Below are 20,854 nucleotides of genomic sequence, written 5' to 3'. Positions count from 1 at the left end.
CCTCTTTAATGGAAGAGTAAATGTTTAACATGCAGCTGTTAGAACAACTTATATAGGGATTATTGTCTGTTTAATTATGATATAACAGTAAAGTTCTAGCCATGAAAATAACAGAATATGGTTGTCTATATTAATAGAGAGGAGATTTGAACATGGTGTTTACAAATACTATCTGGGATTACATGTTGATGGAATCATCTATATAGTTTACAATAGATGCATCACATGAGGATCGCCAAAGTATTAGCTCTAAGATTTCTGTTGACCAGAGATGGATTTTGATCTCGGCGTAAAATATCTGACAAACTAGCTCCCATTCTTTGATCCTGTTTATCCATCAAATGCATTGAAATCAGTCAGCCAAACATTTCAGCATATGAGTGCTGAGAAAGAATGAAATTTTGTTTCAAACTTCCAACCAATAACTTATATATGTATTGAGGATATAGCATAATTTACCTGTGACGAGTAGATACTTGTGTTTCCATCGATAGACTTGAGTTCTATTGCTGCCAAACATCTGGGATCAATTTCTAGCATCTGAAACTGCTGATATATCTCCTTCATCAACTTTTTTCTCTCTTCTGCAATCTCCAACATTTCTTGCTTCATAGTTTCAGTTTCTTCTTCAAGAACTCTCAGTCGCTCATTTAGTTCTTCAACTTCACCAGTGCACACTACAGCCTTCCCCTTACCTGAAACATTGAGAGCCTTACTCGTTGAACCACCTCCAAGCAGCAGCTTTGTCTTCTCTGCTTTTTTAGAATCCGAAGCGCTTGAATCCTGCAATGGTTTTTTACCACTTGACAGAGTCTTCAACTTGCACCGAGTAAATTCTCTTTCCTTTCCTATCCTTTGGTGCACCAACATAGAACCATTGTCATCAATTCCTTCCTCACTAATGCTTGCACTTGCACGCTTCATTCTCGAAAGCTCTTTTGTCGATGAAAATGTTTCGAACTCAGGTATAACAATTTCCATTGCAGAAAGTATAATGATTTTCCTTGGAATTTTTATAATTTGACAAGAATGTTAGGGCATACGACAGATAAGAATTGGTTAAAGGCCATGTGGGGGGAGTGGCGTATGATTGCTTCCATGCTTTTGCTTCACTTGTAAGAAAGACGGTGGTGATTGTAGTGTTATCATCAGTTATGGCCTATGGATGCGTACTTCAGAATTGCAGTACTGAGAGAGAGAGAGAGAGAGGAAATTGCGAAGCAGTTGCAGATAGTGTCCTTTTCTGCAGATTTGGCCTCCACTCTTGTTGGGAAGAGGAAATGTCAGCAAAATCCAAGCGAAGCGTAAGTTATACGCAAGTCCTTCCTTTCTGTTCTGATAAACAAGAAAATCGTCAGCTTTGTATGGTGGGCGAATTTGGCTCCATTCCAATTTCCAGCTGAGGCTTTCTAGTGAAGGAATCAAAATAGAACCAAAGCTTCAGAAAATATTAGTCAAGTCCTTCACTTATTTGCAGATAGCGCTTACTGCAATGGCATAAAACAATCATGCCTATACACCTTGGTGTAGGTTTGATCCCTATCAATTCCTCTCCCCTCTAACAATTAGCAATTTAACCCACTAATCCTATCGTTTCTTGCCAAAAAAAAAAGAGTCGGTCCGCCTATTTCTACAACCACGTCAAAACAAAGAATTTGCACCATAAGGTTTTGAAATCAAATAATGTGAATGGTTTTCATTTTGAGATACAAATGATCGATTAAGCAAAAGACGAAAGCTCTAAAATGACAATTTTTTGGTCCATGGTGCAAGTGTGGGTACCTCATCAACATTAAACAGGTCCCATAATTGTCACATCATCATTTTAACAAAGAATCAGAAGTCAAATAACTTAGAAGACGGATTTAAAAACAATAAACCTTAAGGGTGCAAACGTAGTTCGCCCTTTTTTCTTCATCCAGTATCATTATTCAGTAAGCAACAAGGAAAGCCTAGGAATTTGTCTTCAACAGAGAACAAACAGAACTCATAGCACATCCTATGTTCCGGTATATAGTGTGCGTGTGAGTGTGCGCGTAGTTTCTGAAATACAGCGAAACGTATAGACACAATGTTCTCAACTTCTCATTTCGACGGGAGGGATCCCGCTCCAGTGAATGCGTAATGTACGAGACCATACCAACGAAAGGTACAAAATCATTTACAGAGGACCTGGAGAAGTAGCCATCCACAAAATTGAAGAGAAAGAAAAAAACAGAGATTTGACATTTTATTGTACTCGATACACAGGTCGGTTGCCTGCTCTGTTTTATTGAATTTGTAAACAGAGAATAAGAAGCATTCATACAGGGTGTCCGCATCGACTTTCATCTAATTTGTGCAGCAGGGATTGTCGATGTAGTTTACCCGCCACTTCAAACTTCTTCTTGAATTGATACAGGGGGAAAATCGAACGGAAAAGAAAAAACCAGGCCAGCTTAACTTAGTCGATTGGCACTTCAACCTCCATTTTCAGACCATAACTACCAAGAACCTGCATCAGATACAAAGCCGTAATGAAACATGTTAAACGCCTGACGAAAATTTCAAAAGTTAATAAAATCACGCATAGGTATTGCAGATGTAAAAGTTATTCATATTCAATGTCTCAGAAGCCATCTGGAATTTGAAATTGGGCTAATATGGGACAATGAAACAGTATAATAAACAAATGCAGACTTTGATAAACCTGCAAGTTTGTTTTTTCTATGTAGAGGCAGGTAATCAGATGATTATTTCATGGTTTTTAACTGGGAAAGGTGAGAAACCAAATGCTCGACCCAAGAATATAAAACCCAAGTTCGCCTTCGCCCTGAAAGATAAAGCACACTCGTGCATTTGGCTAAACTTCCATCTCTATGACGGCATTTCCACACCATTCTAATGAATGACTCCTTTTTCTAGCTTCTGGGTTGGGATTAAAATTTTACTCAAAAGATAAATTTCTAAAGAAGAAGAAATTTACATGCTGTAATACTGGGAACACCTATATGAGCAATTTAATTATTCATTAATTAGTGAGCATTGGCAATATACCATAGCCCGGCTTAGCATCTCACAGCTACGTGAAGACTAAACACTATGTTCAACTTTATAATGTAGGCTTCTGTAACAAGTTCGATCCACAAAATATGAATTTCTGATATAAGTTACATCCTCAGTTACTTAGCTAGCCACCTACTTTCTGAGTGTCTGTAATGCAACGGTTTTTTATACTTCCTTAAGACGATAACTTCATGAAGCAAAGCAAAACACAAATAACTGCACTTGATTTTTTAGCACAGACTACCAGCTGTGGAGACACACAGGGTACTACTTATTGTATGCGTCATTGGGTGTTAAGATAACAGATAAAACAGTGATGTATGCTTCGCTTTCCTTTGTCCCTTCTAAGTAGAGCAACTTTTGTTATTGGACTAAAAGGAATGCAATAGTGATGTATGCTTCGCTTTCCCTTGTCCATTCTAAGTAGAGCAACTTTTGTTATTGGACTAAAAGGAATGCAATGCTTAAACATTTTAAACGGCGTTCAAACAATTCAAGATCTGTAAACGTTCAACTTCGACTTCTGTTGTTTGGCTACGCTCCATATAGACCTCTAAAATAACAAAGGTAAACTTAATGTAGATAAGCCTCAATTATCAAATATGTTTCGACATAAAATCAGCCGCTGTAAGATTTTTAGTTGGATAAGTTTTCTGAGTTTCTTTCTGTTTAGAAAGGAATCGTATGTCCTTCTAATTTTTTGAAATGAGAAAAAAATTATATAAATAACAGCCATATCAAGTTTCGCATCATTAAAAGCCTAAGAAAGTTCTGAGAAAGATATAAGCCAGCAAGCGTACACATTGTCTACCCCCTTTGCTATGATAACTGTTGTCACACAAAAAAAATATGACAGCAAAATGTAAATACCTTAACAAAGTCATCTGACGTCAAATAAGATTCCCTTGTATACCCTGCTTCTTGCAGGACTTGAGTCAACACTTTCTGCATTTGAAAGACATAGAGCACAAGGCAAGTTAATAATTTGGTACCTGGCTACACAACATTTCAACAAAGTAAAACAACTTATCAATGTATCCGAGTCAAGAACTGTCAAAAAAAACAAACAACGATAAAAAAGTCGATGCCAAGACCAAGACCTAGGACCCACATGTGTAACCAAACATGCATACCTAATCATAGATCAGAAATAGATGATGAGTATTCCAATTTTATCTTTTAAATGACTAGTCTGAAAATGTTACAACTTAAATGATACTTGTGGAAAATGACTATTGAACTGATACTTTGATATAAAACTCAATATCCACCAATTAGTTGAGATTCAACCAAAAGCATTTAACTCTTGTCCTGCAATGCTATGACTATATGAACAAAAGTGGGTAAATCCATGATTTTACCTCTCTTTGCTCGTCAGACAGGAATGAACCCGACAAATCACGCAGCACTTCTAAAATATCATTGAAAGACACCCTTCCATTACAGTCTGAGTCGTATACCCTGAAAATAACTGGAAAAGAGACAATGTTAATGTTAATCCACCACATAAACACGTTCCTCAGAGTGCAGATCTTTCCTAATTGTCATGAATGCAAGAAAAATATATGAACATGTCACACAGATGCATATATGTATATACATATATATACATACACACATGAAGTATTCAAATGAGTATTTGAAACAGTCAATAACATCAATAATGTAAACGGAAATACGAGTAGTCCCTAGCCCACTCATTACGACAGCCAATAACTTATTTAGAACAATTGTACTCAAAATAAACCAAAAACATCACAACTGTAAAACTTAGCATGACCAATCACTTACGTTCACTTCTTTGCTGCATACTGGCTCTAGCGCTGAACGCAGACAAGAAGGCCACAAAGTCCTTAAAGTTCAACCCATCGACCATCTTAAGCAACCTCTAAGGAAGGAACAAAGCAGAGCCATAAGTTACGAAACACACACCATGCATTACCAATTAAACAGACGGAGTGGATTAAACAACTACGCTCATCGTAGCAGTGGAATACCTGAGAGAGTGGATTCATCGCAAACTCGGGGACCGATAGGAATTCATCAGCCGAGATAAAACCCTTTGCATTCCTGTCTAGTTGACAAAATCTTTGATACAAGGATACAATTTCTTGCTGAGAAACTGATTTTCACACAAAAATCAGACAACCAAGTATTAGTATTAGCATTAATGACAACAATAGCAAAAGGGAACAAAAGAAAGAGAGACAAATAGAATATCAAAACAAAAGCTTACATAAAAAGTTGCAGTGTTCTTGGACTTCTTCAATGTCGTACTGAGTTAGCATGGAAGAGGCATTCCCCATTGGCTCTAACAACAAAACTGAAAATTTTGAGCAAAACAATATAAACCCATTAAGCACTTGCACCTGTAAGACAAAACCCAGAAACCAATAAATAAATAAACACTAATTTCCCACTTCAAAAGATTTGGCAGCAGTGTTTGGCAGCCGAGAAAACTTGCCAAGAAAAATCAAAACTTGACAAAATCTGATCTTGTCTTATAGCCAAACATAGTTAATTTTATTAATTTCTGGGGCAGCGATTCAGTATAGGAGGCTTGAAAATCAAAAGAGTCATTACCAGAATTCCTTGCTTTCTTTTTCTCGGCAGCCAAACAGAAAGTGAGAATAAATAGGAAAACGAGAGAAAAGGTAGCTGGAATCTGAGCCAAATGGATTGGTTGGACGATCAGATAAGATGATGATAGGATAGGTTGGGGAAAATATAAGAGAGGAGCTAGAGTTTGTCAGCAACGATAAACTTGAAAAACAGACATTGTTTTTGTCTTAGGAAGTGACGACAACGATGTGGATGCGTTTGGGTAATGGCTAATTCCCAAAACAGTTCGTCAGGGTCTATGGGATCAGCGTCACGTAGCGTCAGAATCTAATTGAAATGAAAACACGTAGCGTCAGAGTCTAGTTGAAAAAAAAAAAAAAAAACTTACAGGATATCATATATTATGGACTACAAAACGACGGTGATGTTGGGAAAAACTTTTTAAATCTGTAAACTTAAGCTTGCTGCTTAATATATTGATGGCTAAGAAGCTCTGAATTTCATAACTTTAAATGAGAAAGATTACAACTTAAATAGGCAAACATCCCTACTGCTGCAAGTAATACAACGCTACTTTGCAGATTTTGTGGAGATACATCCCACGACTCCAGCATGCAAAAACAAACCCTAACCATGACTCCTACAACTTAGGGATCCTAACTACAAGCAACCACTTTATTTAAAAAAACAAATAACCTAAAGATAAATTTTAACACCCTCCCTTAAACTGATTTTTGCAGAAAACAGTTTAAAACCGATCTTTAGCTTCACTTTTCTTTAGCATGAGTCCCTCCCTTGAACAAACTCCAAGCATACTTCTGAGCTTCTCGAACACTGGCTGTTTGAGAGGTTTTGTCATGAGATCAGCCACCTGATCTTCACTCTTGCAGTAGTGCAGCTCAATCACACCTTCTTTGCATAGATCACGTAAGAAATGGTATCTAACATCGATATGTTTGCTTCTTCCATGCATGACTGGATTCCTGGATAGCTTGATTGCTGAAACATTATCACAATAAATTAATGTTGAGTCTTGTTGCTGATTACCAAGAACTCCTAGCATTCTTCTCAGCCAAATGGCTTGACAGGAACATGAAGCAGCTGCCACGAACTCAGCTTCAGTTGTGGATAATGTCACGATTTGTTGTTTCTTCGAGGACCATGAAACTGCACCTGAACTCATTAAAAACACATTTTCAGAAGTGCTTTTATGATCATCAATGTCTCCTGCATAATCACTGTCAGTAAAGCCAAAAAAATGCGACTTTCCTCCCTTCTTATAGAAAATCCCAAAATCTGTTGTGCCTTTTAAGTAACGAAAAATTCTCTTGGCTACCCTGAGATGCATCTCAGTGGGATTCTCCATGTAACGACTTATCACACTTATAGAATGCATGATATCAGGCCTTGTGGAAGTTAGATACATCAGACTCCCTACTATCTGTTTGAAATAAGTGCTGTCAACCCTTTCCCCTTCAGGATCTTTACTCAGCTTGAACCCTACCTCTGCAGGTGTTCCGACGGGATTGCTGTTCAACATCTGAAACCTTTCCAATATTTCCAGTATGTATTTCTTTTGGCAAACAAAAATGCCAGTTTCTGATTGTGCTACTTCTATGCCAAGAAAGTAATGCATCAATCCCAAGTCACTCATATCAAACTCTTCCATCATAGATTTTTTAAAAACATCAAACATATCAACTCCACTTCCAGTAAAAATCAGATCATCAACATAAAGGCATATAATGAGCATTTTACCTTCATCTCCTACCTTAACGTACAAGGTATGCTCATATGGACACTTTTGGAAGCCTTGTTTGACAAAGTATGCATCTATGCGACTGTACCAAGCTCGTGGTGCTTGTTTCAGTCCATAGAGTGCCTTCTTCAATCTCAAAACCTTCTTCTCTTTCCTTGCTGCACATAGCCTGTAGGCTGATCAACAAACACTTGTTCTTGCAGTTCACCATGTAAAAAGGCGGATTTTACATCTAGTTGATAGATAGGCCACGAGTTTTGAGCAGCGAGAGAGATTACCAAGCGAATTGTGTCTTGTCTTGCAACCGGAGCAAACACCTCTTTGTAATCGACACCATACTTTTGCTTGTATCCCTTTGCTACCAAACGGGCTTTATGCTTGTCCACCTCACCTTTTTCATTCAATTTGGTTTTGAAGATCCACTTCAACCCAATAGTCTTCTGACCTTTCAGCAAATCTGTAAGCTCCCACGTATCATTTTTCTCAATGGACCTAATTTCTGCATCCATTGCCTTTTGCCATTTCGAGTCTTCAACTGCTTCCTCAAAGGTGAGAGGAGTGGAATCTGCAAACAAGGCAAAGTATGCAGTAGTGTCATCATCAGAGAGTTCATCTCCACTTACATAATCAATCATCCACGATGGTCTTTTCCTCGGTCGTTGAGTTTGAAGTGGCTGGTCATCCGTAGGTTGAGCATTTTCTGGTGGGATTTCGTCAGGCTCAGGAGACTGCTCAACCCTAACTTCTGTTTCTTCAAAGTTAGCCGGTATTTGCTGCTGCTGCTTGCTCTTTCCAGCCCAATCCCACGTCTTTTCTTCATCAAAAAACACATCTCGACTGGTAACCATCTTCTCCGTTGTTGGATTGTACAACTTATAAGCTTTGGAGTGTTCACTGACTCCAAGGAAAACACACTTTGCGCCCTTGTCATCGAGCTTCTTTCTTTTCTCGTCTGGAATGTGTGCATATGCTATGCAACCAAATATTTTAAAATGATCTACTGAGGGTTTCCGCCCACTCCAAGCTTCCTCTGGTGTCATGTTCTTAACAGAAAAAGTAGGGCACCTGTTTAAAACATGAATGGACCACAGTATAGTTTCAGGCCAAAAACTTTTAGGAACACCTCCCTTCACTAGCAAGCTTCTGACCATGTTGAGAATGGTTCGGTTTTTCCTCTCGGATACACCGTTTTGCTGAGGTGTGTATGAGGCAGTGAGCTGCATTCGAATCCCTTGCTCATCACAGAAAGCTTCAAACTCCTTTGAACAATATTCACCACCACGATTAGTTCGAAGGGTTTTGATCTTTCTGCTACTTTCAGTCTCAACCAGTGCCTTAAAGCTTTTAAATGCATTAAAAGCTTCTGATTTTTCCTGCAAAAAATACACCCTAGTCTTTCTACTGAAGTCATCAATAAAAGAAATAAAGTATTTCTTTTTACCATTCGACATGGGACTGATTGGACCACAAATGTCCGAATGTACTAGCTCCAATAGGTTTTGAGCTCTCCACGCCTTTCCCTTTGGAAATTGATCCCAGTGCTGTTTACTAATGACACATGCTTCACAGACTTCAGATGGAGGTGTGATCATGGGAAGGCCAGTCATCATTTGCTTCTGATGCAGTGTCCTCAGACCGCTGAAATTCAGATGGCCATAACGTAGGTGCCACAGCCACAATGAGTCGTCTTCCTTAGCCATCAAACTAGTTTGAACAGTTTTGATCTTCAGCGGAAACAATCTGTTTTGGCTCATTTGAACAACAGCAATGGCACCCCTTACTGGATCATATATCTCACATGCATCTTTCTGAAGAGTTATTATATAACCCTTTTCTTGTAGCTGTCCAGCACTTAACAAATTTGTTTTCAAACTAGGCACATAAAATACATTCGAAATCGTTTCAACAAAATCATTCTTAGTCCTAATTTGAATATCACCCTTTCCCATTACATTGACACGTGACCAATCCCCAAAGCTCACAGTAGTTTGAAAGTTTTCATCCAAAAATGAGAAAGATGACTTACTGCCAGTCATATGATTGCTGCAACCTGTGTCAACATACCATACTTCAGAATCAATCTCCTCCTTGACGTGGAAAGCCATCAACAGTGTCTCATCATCCTTCTTTTCAGCAAAGTTAGACTTCTCTCCTTTCTCTTTGTCTTTTGGCAGCTTTGTGTAGCATTCGTTGCAATAATGCCCAAGGTTTCCACACCTATAGCACTCGATGTTGGACTTGTCAACTTGTCCTCTGCCTCTATTCTAAGAGCGATCATCATGTCTCTTGGAACTTTGGTGTTGTCTGTCTCCATCCCGGTTGCCTCGACCACCTCGACCTCTTCCTCTACCTCTACCTCGGCCTCTTCCTCTTGAGCTTGAGGATTCAAAAAAGGTAGAAGCTTTCAGAGCTTGTTCTTCTGAGTTGACACGTTCTGTGATCCCACGGTTCAGCTGCTGCTCATGGACCAACAATGAGCTTTGAAGCTCATCAATCGACATCTTTGCAGTGTCATTTGACTCTTCAATAGAGCAAACGATGTAGTTGAACTTTGGAGCCATAGATCTCAGGATCTTCTCTACAATGGAGCCATCATCAAGCTTGTCACCATGGATTCGCATTTTGTTTGCAATCCCCATGGTCCTTGCAAAATACTCAGTGACAGACTCTCCATTCTTCATTTGAAGAGTCTCAAAGTCTCGTCTCAGGGCCTGAAGCTGTGCACGCTTCACTCTTGCTGACCCTTGGTACTTTCTCTTCATGGAGTCCCAAATGTGCTTGGAAGTATCCTTCTGGAGAATAGTCTCCAAAATAGCACGATCAATTGATTGGAATAGGTAATTCTTTAACTTCAAATCCTTCAACTTCAGTTCTTCAAGCTTACGTTGTTGCGCAGTCGTAAGCGTACTTTCTTCGGGTATAGTATAACCTGTTTCCACAAGATCCCAGTATTCTTTGGACCTTAGGAAATTCTCCATCAACATGCTCCAATGATCGTAGTGACCGTCGAAGCGTGGAATCGCTAGCTGAACAAAGTTTTCTGCTGGCTTGTCAGACGCCATGAATGCTTGCTACTGCAAGGACAAAAGCTGCTGCTTCTGTCACATCCTGGCCCGGGGCGGGACTACTTCCCGGGCCTGACTCCACTACCGTAGCACGATATTGTCCGCTTTGGGCTTACCATTCCCTCACGGTTTTGTTTTTGGGAACTCACGAGCAACTTTCCAGTGGGTCACCCATCATGGGATTGCTTTAGCCCCATTCTCGCTTAACTTCGGAGTTCCTACGGAACCCGAAGCCAGTGAGCTCCCAAAAGGCCTCGTGCTAGGTAGAGATGAGAATATGCATTTAAGGATCACTCCCCTGGGCGATGTGGGATGTCACAATAAATTGTCACATCTCGGCCCGGGGCGGATCACTTCCCGGGCCCGCTCCACCACCGTAGCACGATATTGTCCGCTTTGGGCTTACCATTCCCTCACGGTTTTGTTTTTGGGAACTCACGAGCAACTTCCCAGTGGGTCACCCATCATGGGATTGTTCTAGCCTCCTTCTCGCTTAACTTCGGAGTTCCTACGGAACCCGAAGCCAGTGAGCTCCCAAAATGCCTCGTGCTAGGTAGAGATGGGAATATACATATAAGGATCACTCCCCTGGGCTATGTGAGATGTTACAATCCACCCCCCTTAGGGGCCCGACGTCCTCATCGGCACACACGCAGCCAGGGTTAGGCTCTGATATCAATTTGTCACATCCCGCACGACATACACCGAAAAATACTAGAATTTCCGCCCAAATACTTTCCAATTCACAACGACCTTAACGTTTTTGACAACTCAGTTATTATAAAAGAAGAAACAAAGATTCAGGTGGTTTAAGTTCTGGATATTAATTAAAAGCTGTGAAGGTTAAACCACGGCATATTGAAAGACGAAAACATACACAATTACATCACCGGCAGAGATAATACTGCCATCTTAGTACAAAAAATGGTCGAGCATAACAAATTCGACAAGTGCTCACAGCAAAGGGAACCCTGACAGCATCAACCTTTGCTTTATTAGAGACATGTACCATAGTTTTAACATGCGTCAAGATCCCGGCACGGAGGAGGTTTGGGCTCACCAAGCAACGTGGTATTTCCTCCTTCTGGACCGCACATAATGCGCTTAGGATTCTGAGTACCATGCTGGAAATGTGGAAAAATGGTATTAAACTTCATAGCAACAATATAGATAATCTAAACAAGAGCAATCAACTAGGAAGAGGAAAAGTTTCACAACGTAACAAAACCTAGTTTCCTTACCGGTGGCTTCTCGCCCTTTTTTAACTTCTCAACTATTTCCACAACTCGCTCGGGAGTAACATCTTCCTGAAATTGACAAGAATACAAATATAAACTCCAAAATTTTCTGATCAATATTATAGGACATGAGTAATAATAAATTTATAAAGTCATAACTCACGTAGTAATTGTACGTATATCCCTCTGATCCATTGGAGTAATCAGCGACTGTAATCATGGGAGCATTCACACAGCTTCCCTGTAGACAACAAACGACTTATATGAGTCCATGCATCACTCGTTCAAAATGAATGGCAATAATTGTTGGAAAGGAACATTACAGAAAAGAAGTGGGTAAAAACAGGGTCGATAGAAGTTATTTATCATAGTTAGGGTCACAGGCTGTCAACCGAGGAATTGTGCGAATAACAGGATGGTGAGGACAACTAGTGAAATTCCATACCAACATTAACTCTTAATTTGTGTTGATATGAGATGAGTCTTTTCTCTGTCGGAAACTGTAACTAAGTTTTCAGGCACCAACCTTTCTAAATTTTATCACCAGACATTATAATAAAAGTTTCATGAACCACTACTCACCAATGTATCTATTTGTTTCTACTGTAATTTATCTTATTCAAGATGAATCACACAAAACCAGTGCTAAACACTAGCCAGAAGCGGAAAGTTCAGACCACCAAACAGTTAAGAACAGACTCACCATGCATTCCATTTCTCCAACAGAAAATAATCCATCCTTGGTTACTTCTGCACATGGCCAATACACAGTTTACTTGTACATGCCATTTTATCTTAGAGTGGTTTAAAATGAAAAAAATAAAGGATTTCAAAGCCATATACTGCATAAGACTCACCATTGCGCTTCACTCCTAAATGTTTCAGTAAAGCTGCTTCAATGTCTCGTGAACCACGAATCATACATGGTGTTGTGCCACAAACCAAAAGGTGGTACTTGCCCACCTAAAACCAATCAAAGAAATGCACATGGGTACAGGAATTGGCATAATGACAAAATGATACATAGATAATAAAATCGAAAACTTTTTTACCTTAGTCCGATTGAACATTGAGTAAAATGTTGCAACCTCATATACACGTATAGGTGCAACTTCTATTACCTTCGCTACCTAGACCATCCATGAAACAATAAAAATAAGTTAAACTGTTCATGTAGCCTCTTTAATTTCCAATAACTGGAATGTCAAATCACCACAACAATGTGTTTTTTAACATGTTAAGCTGTGAAAAATAACTATACTAAGGACCAAATTGCATTTCAAGAGAAAAGTTTGAATCTCACAAATATGTGATGCAATCTAGGGATAGAACTTTGCTTAGGCCAGTCCAACCAATCTGAAGTTCAAGGACAATGGGTATATAAAGCAAATACAGATGTAATTTCTTAACCTGAATTAAAAGTTGGACTATTCTTAAACTATTGGGCAACACTTAATTCAGGTTAAGAAATTGCATCGATGCTTTTTTTATTTATCAAACGTCCTTACTTGTTTGCCCGAATTTCAGATTGATCGAACAAATGGACAAAGTGGATACCAACAAACACTGATAGACACTAACCCTCTAGGCTGCTCATATCCACCCCTAATGCAGAAAGAATGACACAACACATAATACACACCAAATTCATAAACAAATCCTCACGGATAGATGAACAATTGACCAAAAGGACCACCAGTCTAATTGAACAGAAAACTTAGGAAATAACAACAGACAAATAGCTAGCCTGGCAATTATAGATGAAAATTAATACTGCAACAACACAATCTAAATATCACCGTCAAACAAGATTTAAATTGTTAAATATCAGTTTTCAACTAGTTAAATAAACTGAAAGCAGGAACTGCTGGTTCTGCAGACATTCATATATTCTAAATTAGGAAAAAGTGTCAGACTAGAATTATTCTAAGGTATTGGAAGTATGACCTTCAAACAAACAGCGAAAAATGCTCAAGGAGTTTTTTCAGTTAAGGCCTTTCAATAATTTAACTCCTGCTGATTACTTCTTTAGTAGTGATGACAGCATTATTATTATGCTGTTAAATAGTACAATTAACTAGAACGAATGAGTCTTAGCGAATCACTCTGATCCCCAGATTTGTCTCCTTTTGAACAGAACACATATGAATCTTAGTTTGATCTAACAACTATAGATATGTTTCGAATTGGGCTTGCAACTAACACACACACACACAAACACACACACACACACACACGCATGCATATAACAAGAACCGAAAAACTTAAAAGTACAATTAATACAATATTAATAACTAGGGCAAAGAAGAAGGTGTCTATCATATACTTCAATACATCCCAATGAATCTAGGAAAAAGCAAACCTCAAGTAGGTATCTATCATATACTTTTCTCTTGCAAGTCCCATAATAAGGTTAAGATTTTTAATTGTTTGATCAAATATGGATAATTGAGGTGCATAGTGGGTGAGAACCGAAGCATCAATACATATCATACCCTCAATCAGACCTAATTTAAAGACCCTAGGAGAGTTTTCTTATGTGTATTTACAATCTATGTATATAATCCCAATAAAATTCGTAGGCGTTAAGTGACAACATCTCGTGTATCAGATACGAACAACATAAATGCTAAATGAGTCAAGCGCATGTTGAGATGCTACTAACCAAAAGTTAGCAACTTGTGAGAATGGCACTATATACCCTCTGTGTATGTTTAAGTGAGAACAAGTAAAACATCATTCAAAACAAGCATTCATGCAAACATACTGCATTCATTGCTGAAACAGGGAGCCACCCTCCATGCTGCTGCTGTGCAAGATCCAGCAGAGGAATCACTGCAGACTGCTTGTAGTTGGATGGATAATGGGATAGTATCTCTTTCGCCTAAAAGTGGAAAGATGACACCTTTTAGAGCTCAATAAGCATAAAAATAATCTTGCAAGTGCCAAGTAATGGACATAATTAATGCTCGTGGTCCGACAGTTTATATTCAGAAGCTCAATTCAAGAACTTATATAACATCATCATCATATGAATCATTAAGAAAACTTTCTAAAATGTGATACATAACTTGGGGAGATTTAAACCTTATAGGACAACCCAATTCTAGTAAATCAACTTAGCCACGCGGTTGGAAAGTTCAACATCCTCTGGGCTCAAGTAATGCGTAGATTCGAATCTCAGCATGTTTGAATTGAGGGTGCTAAAAAATCCTAAACCTTTTATTTATACACAGCTTTGCTTACATATCCAGGCTTGTAAAGTTCGACATAAATAGCTCAGCCTAAAGCACACATTGACAACCAAATTACACAATCTTTCTCCTATTTTTCATCTTTTAACAATTACACGTCTTTCGCCGCAGTAACTGCACTGCATCGTCATTTAAATAATATGCGAATACAAATGACAATAGAAGGGGGCATTCCAGAGATAACAAAACAAAGAAATAAGTATATTTTAGATAAATGAAAAATAAGAAATTTTGGATTACCTTCTGCTTGTTAGCTTCGGAGAATTCCCACGGTAGGTCTGGATTGTTTTCCGGCGAATCAAGATGCTGCTCGACGTTTCAAATTTCAATCAATAATCCAATCCTTAATACATTAATTTCGGAAAAGAAAACACATGGAAATGAAAAGATGATTGGAACTCACGTAGTTGAGGGCGGTGGAGAAGGATCGGACAGGCTGCGGAAGATTCAAAAAAGAAAATTTGGGAGATTAGGGGAGTGTTTGGGAGCTGAGAAAATAAGGAGGGAAAATGAGAGAAAATAAACCTGAGTGAAAATCCGACGGATCTCCTGGAGCCGATTGGAGGCGAGGCGAGCCAGCATTTTGGAACAGCTCCGAAGTTCAAAGGGGAGCTACTAGCACACCACAGCGAGAGGAGGAGACAGTTTTGGGACTTCCGATGAACCTGAAGCTGATGAAATGGGATGTGGGAAAAGATTACGGACCGTTGGATCATGTTGTTCGGTTGGGATGATCAGGTGCTTCGCGGCACTAGTGACACTGTGCGACTGCGAGGAAAATGGCATGAAAATTATGGGCCTAATGTTGGAGAGGTTCTTATGTCAGGTCACGGGATGCGGTGGGTTATGCATGTGGTGTAAGAGGGAGTGAGACACAAAATGAGGCGGGTGAACCTAACAAAATTAGGAGTGGGTTAGAGGGTAGATTTTGTCTCTTGACTTGTAGGGACACGTGGTCCGGTTTACATACGGAAGAATTTCTCCTAATTTTGGTGAATCAAATGGATTTTAGTTTCGGGTTAGTTGGTTGGAAGATAATTCGAAAGTGCAAGGAGGCAAGCACTTGCCCTGACCAAGATAATTTGATTCGAGATTTAAGTGCACGGGGACGAGCACATGCCTTGACGAACTAGTCTAACTCACAAAAGAGTTTGAACTCAAATAAAAACTTATGCTCATTATTATGGTTTCTATATTGGTCATTGAATTTAAGAATTATCCAACTATAACAATGAGGGACGCTTTGGTCTCTAGAATTGGATTGGCATGGATAATCTACACCTGCAAGACAAAACCCAGAAACCAAAAAATAAACAAACACTAATTTGCCACTTCAAAAGATTTGGCTGCAGTGTTTGGCAGCCGAGAAAACTTACCAAGAAAAATCTGAACTTTACAAATTCTAAACTAGACGAAATCTAATCTTGTCTTGTCGCTAAACATAGTTAATTTTATTAATTTCTGGGGCAGCAATTCAGCATGAGGCTTGAAAATCAAAAGGGTCTTGACCAGAATTTCTTGTTTTCTATTTCTCGGCAGCCAAACAGGACACAGTACAAGTACCTACATCTTGTTCCAAGCCTCAAAGTTGTATTCATGTATCATGCATCCAGTGCACGTCATACACTGAAACATACTAGAATTTTTACCCAAATGCCTTCCAACGCACGACGACGACCTTAACCTTAGACAACTCAGTTATTATAAAAGAAGAAACAAAGATTCAGGTGGTTTGAGGTTCTGGATATCAATTAAAAAGCTGTATAGCTTAAACCACAGCATATTGAAAGATGAAAAATACACAATTACATCACCGGCAGAGATAATACTGCCATCTTAGTACAAAAAATGGTCGAGCATAACAAATTCGACAAGTTCTCACAGCAAAGGGAACCCTGACGGCATCCAACCATTGCTTTATTAGAGACAACATATACCATAGTTTTAACATGCGTCAAGATCCCGGCACGGAGGAGGTTTGGGCTCACCGACCAATGTGGTATTTCCTCCTTCTGGACCGCACATAATGCGCTTAGGATTCTGAGTACCATGCTGGAAATGTGGAAAAATGGTATTACACTTCATATAGATAATCTAAACAAGGGCCATCAAATAGGAAGAGGGAAAGTTTCACAACGTAACAAAACCTAGTTTCCTTACCAGTGGCTTCTCGCCCTTTTTTAACTTCTCAACTATTTCCACAACTCGCTCTGGAGTAACATCTTCCTGAAATTGACATAGAATACAAATATAAATTCCAAAATTTTCTGATAAATAGTAAAGTACACGAGTAATAATAAATTTATAAAGTCATGACTCACGTAGTAATTGTATGTATATCCTTCCGATCCATTGGAGTAATCAGCGACTGTAATCATGGGAGCATTCACACAGCTTCCCTGTAGACAACGAACAACTTATATGAGTCCATGCATCACTCGTTCAAAATGAATAGCAATAATTGTTGGAAAGGAACGGAACATTACAGAAAAGAAGTGGATAACAAGAGGGTCGATAGAAGTTATTTATCATAGTTAGGGTCACAGGCTGTCAACCAAGGAATAGTGCAAATAACAGGATGGTGAGGACAACTAGTGAAATTCCATACCAACATTAACTCTTAATTTGTGTTGATATGAGATGAGTCTTTTGTCAGTTAGAAACTGTAACTTAAGTTTTCAGGAACCTGCCTTTCTAAATTTTATCACCATACATTATAATAAAAGTTTCATGGACTACTACTCACCAACGTATCTATTTGTTTCTACTGTTATTCTTATCTTAATCGAGATGAATCACGCAAAACCAGTGCTAAACACTAGCCAGAAGCGGAAAGTTCAGACCACCAAACAGTTAAGAACAGACTCACCATGCATTCCATTTCTCCAACAGAAAATAATCCATCCTTGGTTACTTCTGCACATGGCCAATACAAAGTTTACTTGTACATGCCATTTTATCTTAGAGTGGTTTAAAATGAAAAAAAAAAAGAAAAAAAAAAAAAAGGATTTCAAAGCCATATATACTGCACAAGACTCACCATTGCGCTTCACTCCTAAATGTTTCAGTAAAGCTGCTTCAATGTCTCGTGAACCACGAATCATACATGGTGTTGTGCCACAGACCAAAAGGTGGTACTTACCCACCTAAAACCAATCAAAGAAATGCACATGGGTACAGAAATTGGCATAATGACAAAATGATACATAGATAATAAAATCCATAACTTTCTTACCTTAGTCCGATTGAACATTGAGTAAAATGTTGCAACCTCATATACACGTATAGGTGCAACTTCTATTACCTTCGCTACCTGGACCATCCATGAAACGATAAAAATAAGTTAAAGTTCATGTAGCCTCTTTAATGTCCAATAACTGGAACTTCAAATAAGCCTCTTTAATTTCCAATAACTGGAACTTCGAATCCGCACAAAAATGAGATTTTTAACATGTTAAGCTGTGAAAAAAAATATTATACTAATGACCAAATTGCATTTCAAGGGCAAAGTTAGGATCTCACAAATATGTGATGCAATATGGGGGTAGAACCAGTCCAACCAATCTGAATTTCAAGGACAATTGGTAATAAAGCAAATACAGATGTAATTTCTTAACCTGAATTAAAAGTTGGACAATTTTTAAACTATTAGGCAACGCTTAATTCAGGTTTTTGAAATTATATCTATGCTTGTTTTAATTATCAATCGTCCTTACTTGTTTGTCGGAATTTCAGATTAGTCGAACAATTCGACAAAGTGGATACTTAACTTGGACAAACACTGATAGAAACTAACCCTCTAGGCTCCTCATATCCACCCCTGATGCAGAAAGAATGGCACTACACATAATGCACACCAAATTTATAATCTACGTATATAATCCCAATAAAATTCGTAGGCATTAAGTGATAACATCTTGTGTATCAGATATGAACAACATAAATGCTAAATGAGTCAAGCGCATGTTGAGATGCAACTAATCAAAAGTTAGCAACTTGTGAGAATGGCACTATAGACACCTCCTTAAGTGAGAACAAGATAAACATCATTCAAAAAAAACGTTCATGCAAACATACCGCATTCATTGCTGAAACAGGGAGCCACCCTCCATGCTGCTGCTGTGCAAGATCCAGCAGAGGAATCACTGCAGACTGCTTGTAGTTGGATGGATAATGGGATAGTATCTCTTTCGCCTAAAAGTGGAAAGACAACACCTTTTAGAACTCAATAAACATAAAAATAATCTTGCAAGTGTCAAGTAATTGACATAATGAATGCTCGTGGTCCAACAGCTTATATTCAGAACCCCAATTCAAGAACCTATATAACATCATCATCATATGAATTGGTAAGAAAACTTTCTAAAATGCGATATATAACTTGGGGAGATATAAACCTTACAGGACAATCCAATTCTCTAGTAACTCAACTTGGCTACACGGTTGGAATGTTCGACCCATTGGGCTCTAGTAATGCGTAAATTCGAAGCTCAGCATGTTTGAATTGAGGGTGCTTAAAAAATCCTAAACCTTTTATTTATACACATCTTTGCTGACATATCCAGGCTTTTAATGTTCAACATAAATAGCTCAGCCTAAAGCACACATTGACAACCAAATTACACAATCTTTCTCTTCTTTTTCATCTTTTAACAATTACACGTCTTTCGCCGCAGCTACTGCATTGCATTGCCATTGGATGATATGCTTATACAAATTACAATGGAAAGGGGCATTCCAGAAATAACAAAACAAACGAAAAAATAAACATATTTCAGATAATGAAAAATAAGAAATTTTGGATTACCTTCTGCTTGTTAGCTTCGGAGAATTCCCATGGTAGGTCTGGATTGTTTTCCGGCGAATCAAGATGCTGCTCGAAGTTTCAAATTTCAATCAATAATCCAATCCTTAATACATTAATTTCGGAAAAGAAAACACGTCGAAATGAAGAAATGATTGGAACTCACGTAGTTGAGGGCGGTGGAGAAGGACCGGACAGGCTGCGGAAGATTAAAAAAAAAAAGAAAATTTGTGAGATTAGGGGAGTGTTTGGGAGCTGAGAAAATAAAGAGCGAAAATGAGAGAAAATAAACCTGAGTGAAAATCCGACGGATCTCCTGAAGCCGATTGGAGGCGAGGTGAGCCAGCATTTTGGAACAGCTCCGAAGTTGGAAGGGAAGCTATACGCAAAGCACAGCGAGGAAGAGAGAGTTTTGAGACTTCCGACGGAACCTGAAGCTGAGGAAATGGGATGTGGAAGAAGCTTACGGACCGTTGGATCTTATTCTTTGGTTTGGATGATCAGGTGCTTCGCGGCATTAGTGACACTGTGCGAATGCGAGTGAGATGGCCTGAAAAATATGGGCCCAATTGGAGTGGTTCTTGTGTCAGGTCACCGGATACGGTGGGCTACGCGTGTGGTGTAGGAGGGAGTGAGACACAAAATGGGACGGGTGAACCTGATAAAATCAAGAGAAGTGGGGTAGATGGTGGCTTTTGTTTCTTAACTGTAGAGACATGTGGTCCGGTCGAAATACAAAAGAATTTCTCCTAATGTTGGTCAATCGAGAGGATTCTAGTTTGGGCTCAGTTGGTTAAAAGATAATCCAAAAGTGCAAGGAGACGAGCACATGCCCTAACCAAAGATAATTTGACATGTTATCTGAAAAAAAAACAAAAAAAAAAAGGATAATTTGACCTTAAGTGCAAGGGACGAGCACACGCCCCGACGAATTAGTGTTACAAAAGAGTTTGAACTCAAATAAAACTTATGCTCATTATTACGGTTTCTATATTGGTCATTGAATTTAAGAATTGTCCAATTATAACAATTGAGGGACGCTTTGGTCTCTGGAATTGGATTGACGTGGATAATCTACTATATTCAAAGTATGTTGCTTCTCAAGACCCAAAATCTTATATATCGCG

At 38.7% G+C, this 20,854-nt stretch overlaps 4 protein-coding genes across 7 annotated transcripts; all 4 read right to left on the bottom strand.

Annotated features, from left to right (window-relative positions):
* Window positions 1–102: 102 nt before the first annotated feature.
* LOC137707713 (uncharacterized) lies at window positions 103–1,203 on the bottom strand. Its single transcript, XM_068446618.2, has 2 exons — window positions 460–1,203; window positions 103–326 (listed from the first exon to the last, which is right to left on the bottom strand). The coding sequence occupies exons 1-2, from the start codon at window positions 979–981 to the stop codon at window positions 222–224; spliced, it is 627 nt and encodes a 208-aa protein (XP_068302719.2). The 5' UTR covers window positions 982–1,203; the 3' UTR covers window positions 103–221.
* Window positions 1,204–2,063: 860 nt separating this feature from the next.
* LOC137708411 (uncharacterized) lies at window positions 2,064–5,852 on the bottom strand. Of its 4 annotated transcripts, none has more exons than XM_068447481.2 (7): window positions 5,629–5,852; window positions 5,282–5,414; window positions 5,043–5,167; window positions 4,837–4,933; window positions 4,407–4,516; window positions 3,916–3,990; window positions 2,064–2,494 (listed from the first exon to the last, which is right to left on the bottom strand). In XM_068447481.2, the coding sequence occupies exons 2-7, from the start codon at window positions 5,349–5,351 to the stop codon at window positions 2,444–2,446; spliced, it is 528 nt and encodes a 175-aa protein (XP_068303582.2). In that variant the 5' UTR covers window positions 5,352–5,414; window positions 5,629–5,852; the 3' UTR covers window positions 2,064–2,443. The 4 variants fall into 4 exon arrangements, with proteins under 4 accessions (XP_068303582.2, XP_068303581.2, XP_088545134.1 ...); XM_068447480.2 differs by having other exon boundaries at window positions 5,282–5,368; XM_088689008.1 differs by having other exon boundaries at window positions 5,282–5,356.
* Window positions 5,853–11,230: 5,378 nt separating this feature from the next.
* LOC137749256 (NADH dehydrogenase [ubiquinone] flavoprotein 2, mitochondrial) lies at window positions 11,231–15,716 on the bottom strand. The gene is made up of 10 exons (XM_068489358.2): window positions 15,449–15,716; window positions 15,327–15,359; window positions 15,164–15,229; window positions 14,437–14,553; window positions 12,722–12,799; window positions 12,527–12,632; window positions 12,373–12,419; window positions 11,833–11,910; window positions 11,673–11,738; window positions 11,231–11,555 (listed from the first exon to the last, which is right to left on the bottom strand). The coding sequence occupies exons 1-10, from the start codon at window positions 15,503–15,505 to the stop codon at window positions 11,448–11,450; spliced, it is 756 nt and encodes a 251-aa protein (XP_068345459.1). The 5' UTR covers window positions 15,506–15,716; the 3' UTR covers window positions 11,231–11,447.
* Window positions 15,717–16,670: 954 nt separating this feature from the next.
* Window positions 16,671–20,488, bottom strand: LOC137749257 (NADH dehydrogenase [ubiquinone] flavoprotein 2, mitochondrial). The gene is made up of 10 exons (XM_068489360.2): window positions 20,020–20,488; window positions 19,894–19,926; window positions 19,731–19,796; window positions 19,001–19,117; window positions 18,159–18,236; window positions 17,964–18,069; window positions 17,793–17,839; window positions 17,245–17,322; window positions 17,084–17,149; window positions 16,671–16,975 (listed from the first exon to the last, which is right to left on the bottom strand). Exons 1-10 carry the CDS (start codon window positions 20,074–20,076, stop codon window positions 16,868–16,870), a joined length of 756 nt encoding a protein of 251 aa, XP_068345461.2. The 5' UTR covers window positions 20,077–20,488; the 3' UTR covers window positions 16,671–16,867.
* Window positions 20,489–20,854: the final 366 nt, after the last annotated feature.

The sequence above is a fragment of the Pyrus communis genome, chromosome 17 (assembly GCF_041283825.1).
Source record: "Pyrus communis isolate YQ-2024b chromosome 17, ASM4128382v1, whole genome shotgun sequence".
Taxonomy (NCBI): domain Eukaryota; kingdom Viridiplantae; phylum Streptophyta; class Magnoliopsida; order Rosales; family Rosaceae; genus Pyrus; species Pyrus communis.
The sequence above is the reverse complement of the archived record's forward strand: the minus strand, read 5'-3'. Positions and strand labels throughout refer to the sequence as shown.

What these genes read in the sequence shown, in the direction of transcription:
- LOC137708411 (XM_068447481.2), bottom strand. Translation starts at nt 5,351, where the DNA reads ATGGGGAATGCCTCTTCCATGCTAACTCAGTACGACATTGAAGAAGTC. An exon ending in CGATGAATCCACTCTCTCAG is followed by an intron (nt 4,934 to 5,042) that starts GTATTCCACTGC and finishes TTCCTTCCTTAG; the next exon opens with AGGTTGCTTAAGATGGTCGA. An exon ending in TATGCAGCAAAGAAGTGAAC is followed by an intron (nt 4,517 to 4,836) that starts GTAAGTGATTGG and finishes TCTCTTTTCCAG; the next exon opens with TTATTTTCAGGGTATACGAC.
- LOC137707713 (XM_068446618.2), bottom strand. Translation starts at nt 981, where the DNA reads ATGGAAATTGTTATACCTGAGTTCGAAACATTTTCATCGACAAAAGAG. An exon ending in CAAGTATCTACTCGTCACAG is followed by an intron (nt 327 to 459) that starts GTAAATTATGCT and finishes ATGGATAAACAG; the next exon opens with GATCAAAGAATGGGAGCTAG.
- LOC137749256 (XM_068489358.2), bottom strand. Translation starts at nt 15,505, where the DNA reads ATGCTGGCTCGCCTCGCCTCCAATCGGCTCCAGGAGATCCGTCGGATT. An exon ending in TTGGAGAAATGGAATGCATG is followed by an intron (nt 11,911 to 12,372) that starts GTGAGTCTGTTC and finishes TGTTGTCTACAG; the next exon opens with GGAAGCTGTGTGAATGCTCC. An exon ending in GATATACGTACAATTACTAC is followed by an intron (nt 11,739 to 11,832) that starts GTGAGTTATGAC and finishes TGTCAATTTCAG; the next exon opens with GAAGATGTTACTCCCGAGCG.
- LOC137749257 (XM_068489360.2), bottom strand. Translation starts at nt 20,076, where the DNA reads ATGCTGGCTCACCTCGCCTCCAATCGGCTTCAGGAGATCCGTCGGATT. An exon ending in TCCGTCGGATTTTCACTCAG is followed by an intron (nt 19,927 to 20,019) that starts GTTTATTTTCTC and finishes AATCTTCCGCAG; the next exon opens with CCTGTCCGGTCCTTCTCCAC. An exon ending in CCGAAGCTAACAAGCAGAAG is followed by an intron (nt 19,118 to 19,730) that starts GTAATCCAAAAT and finishes TTCCACTTTTAG; the next exon opens with GCGAAAGAGATACTATCCCA.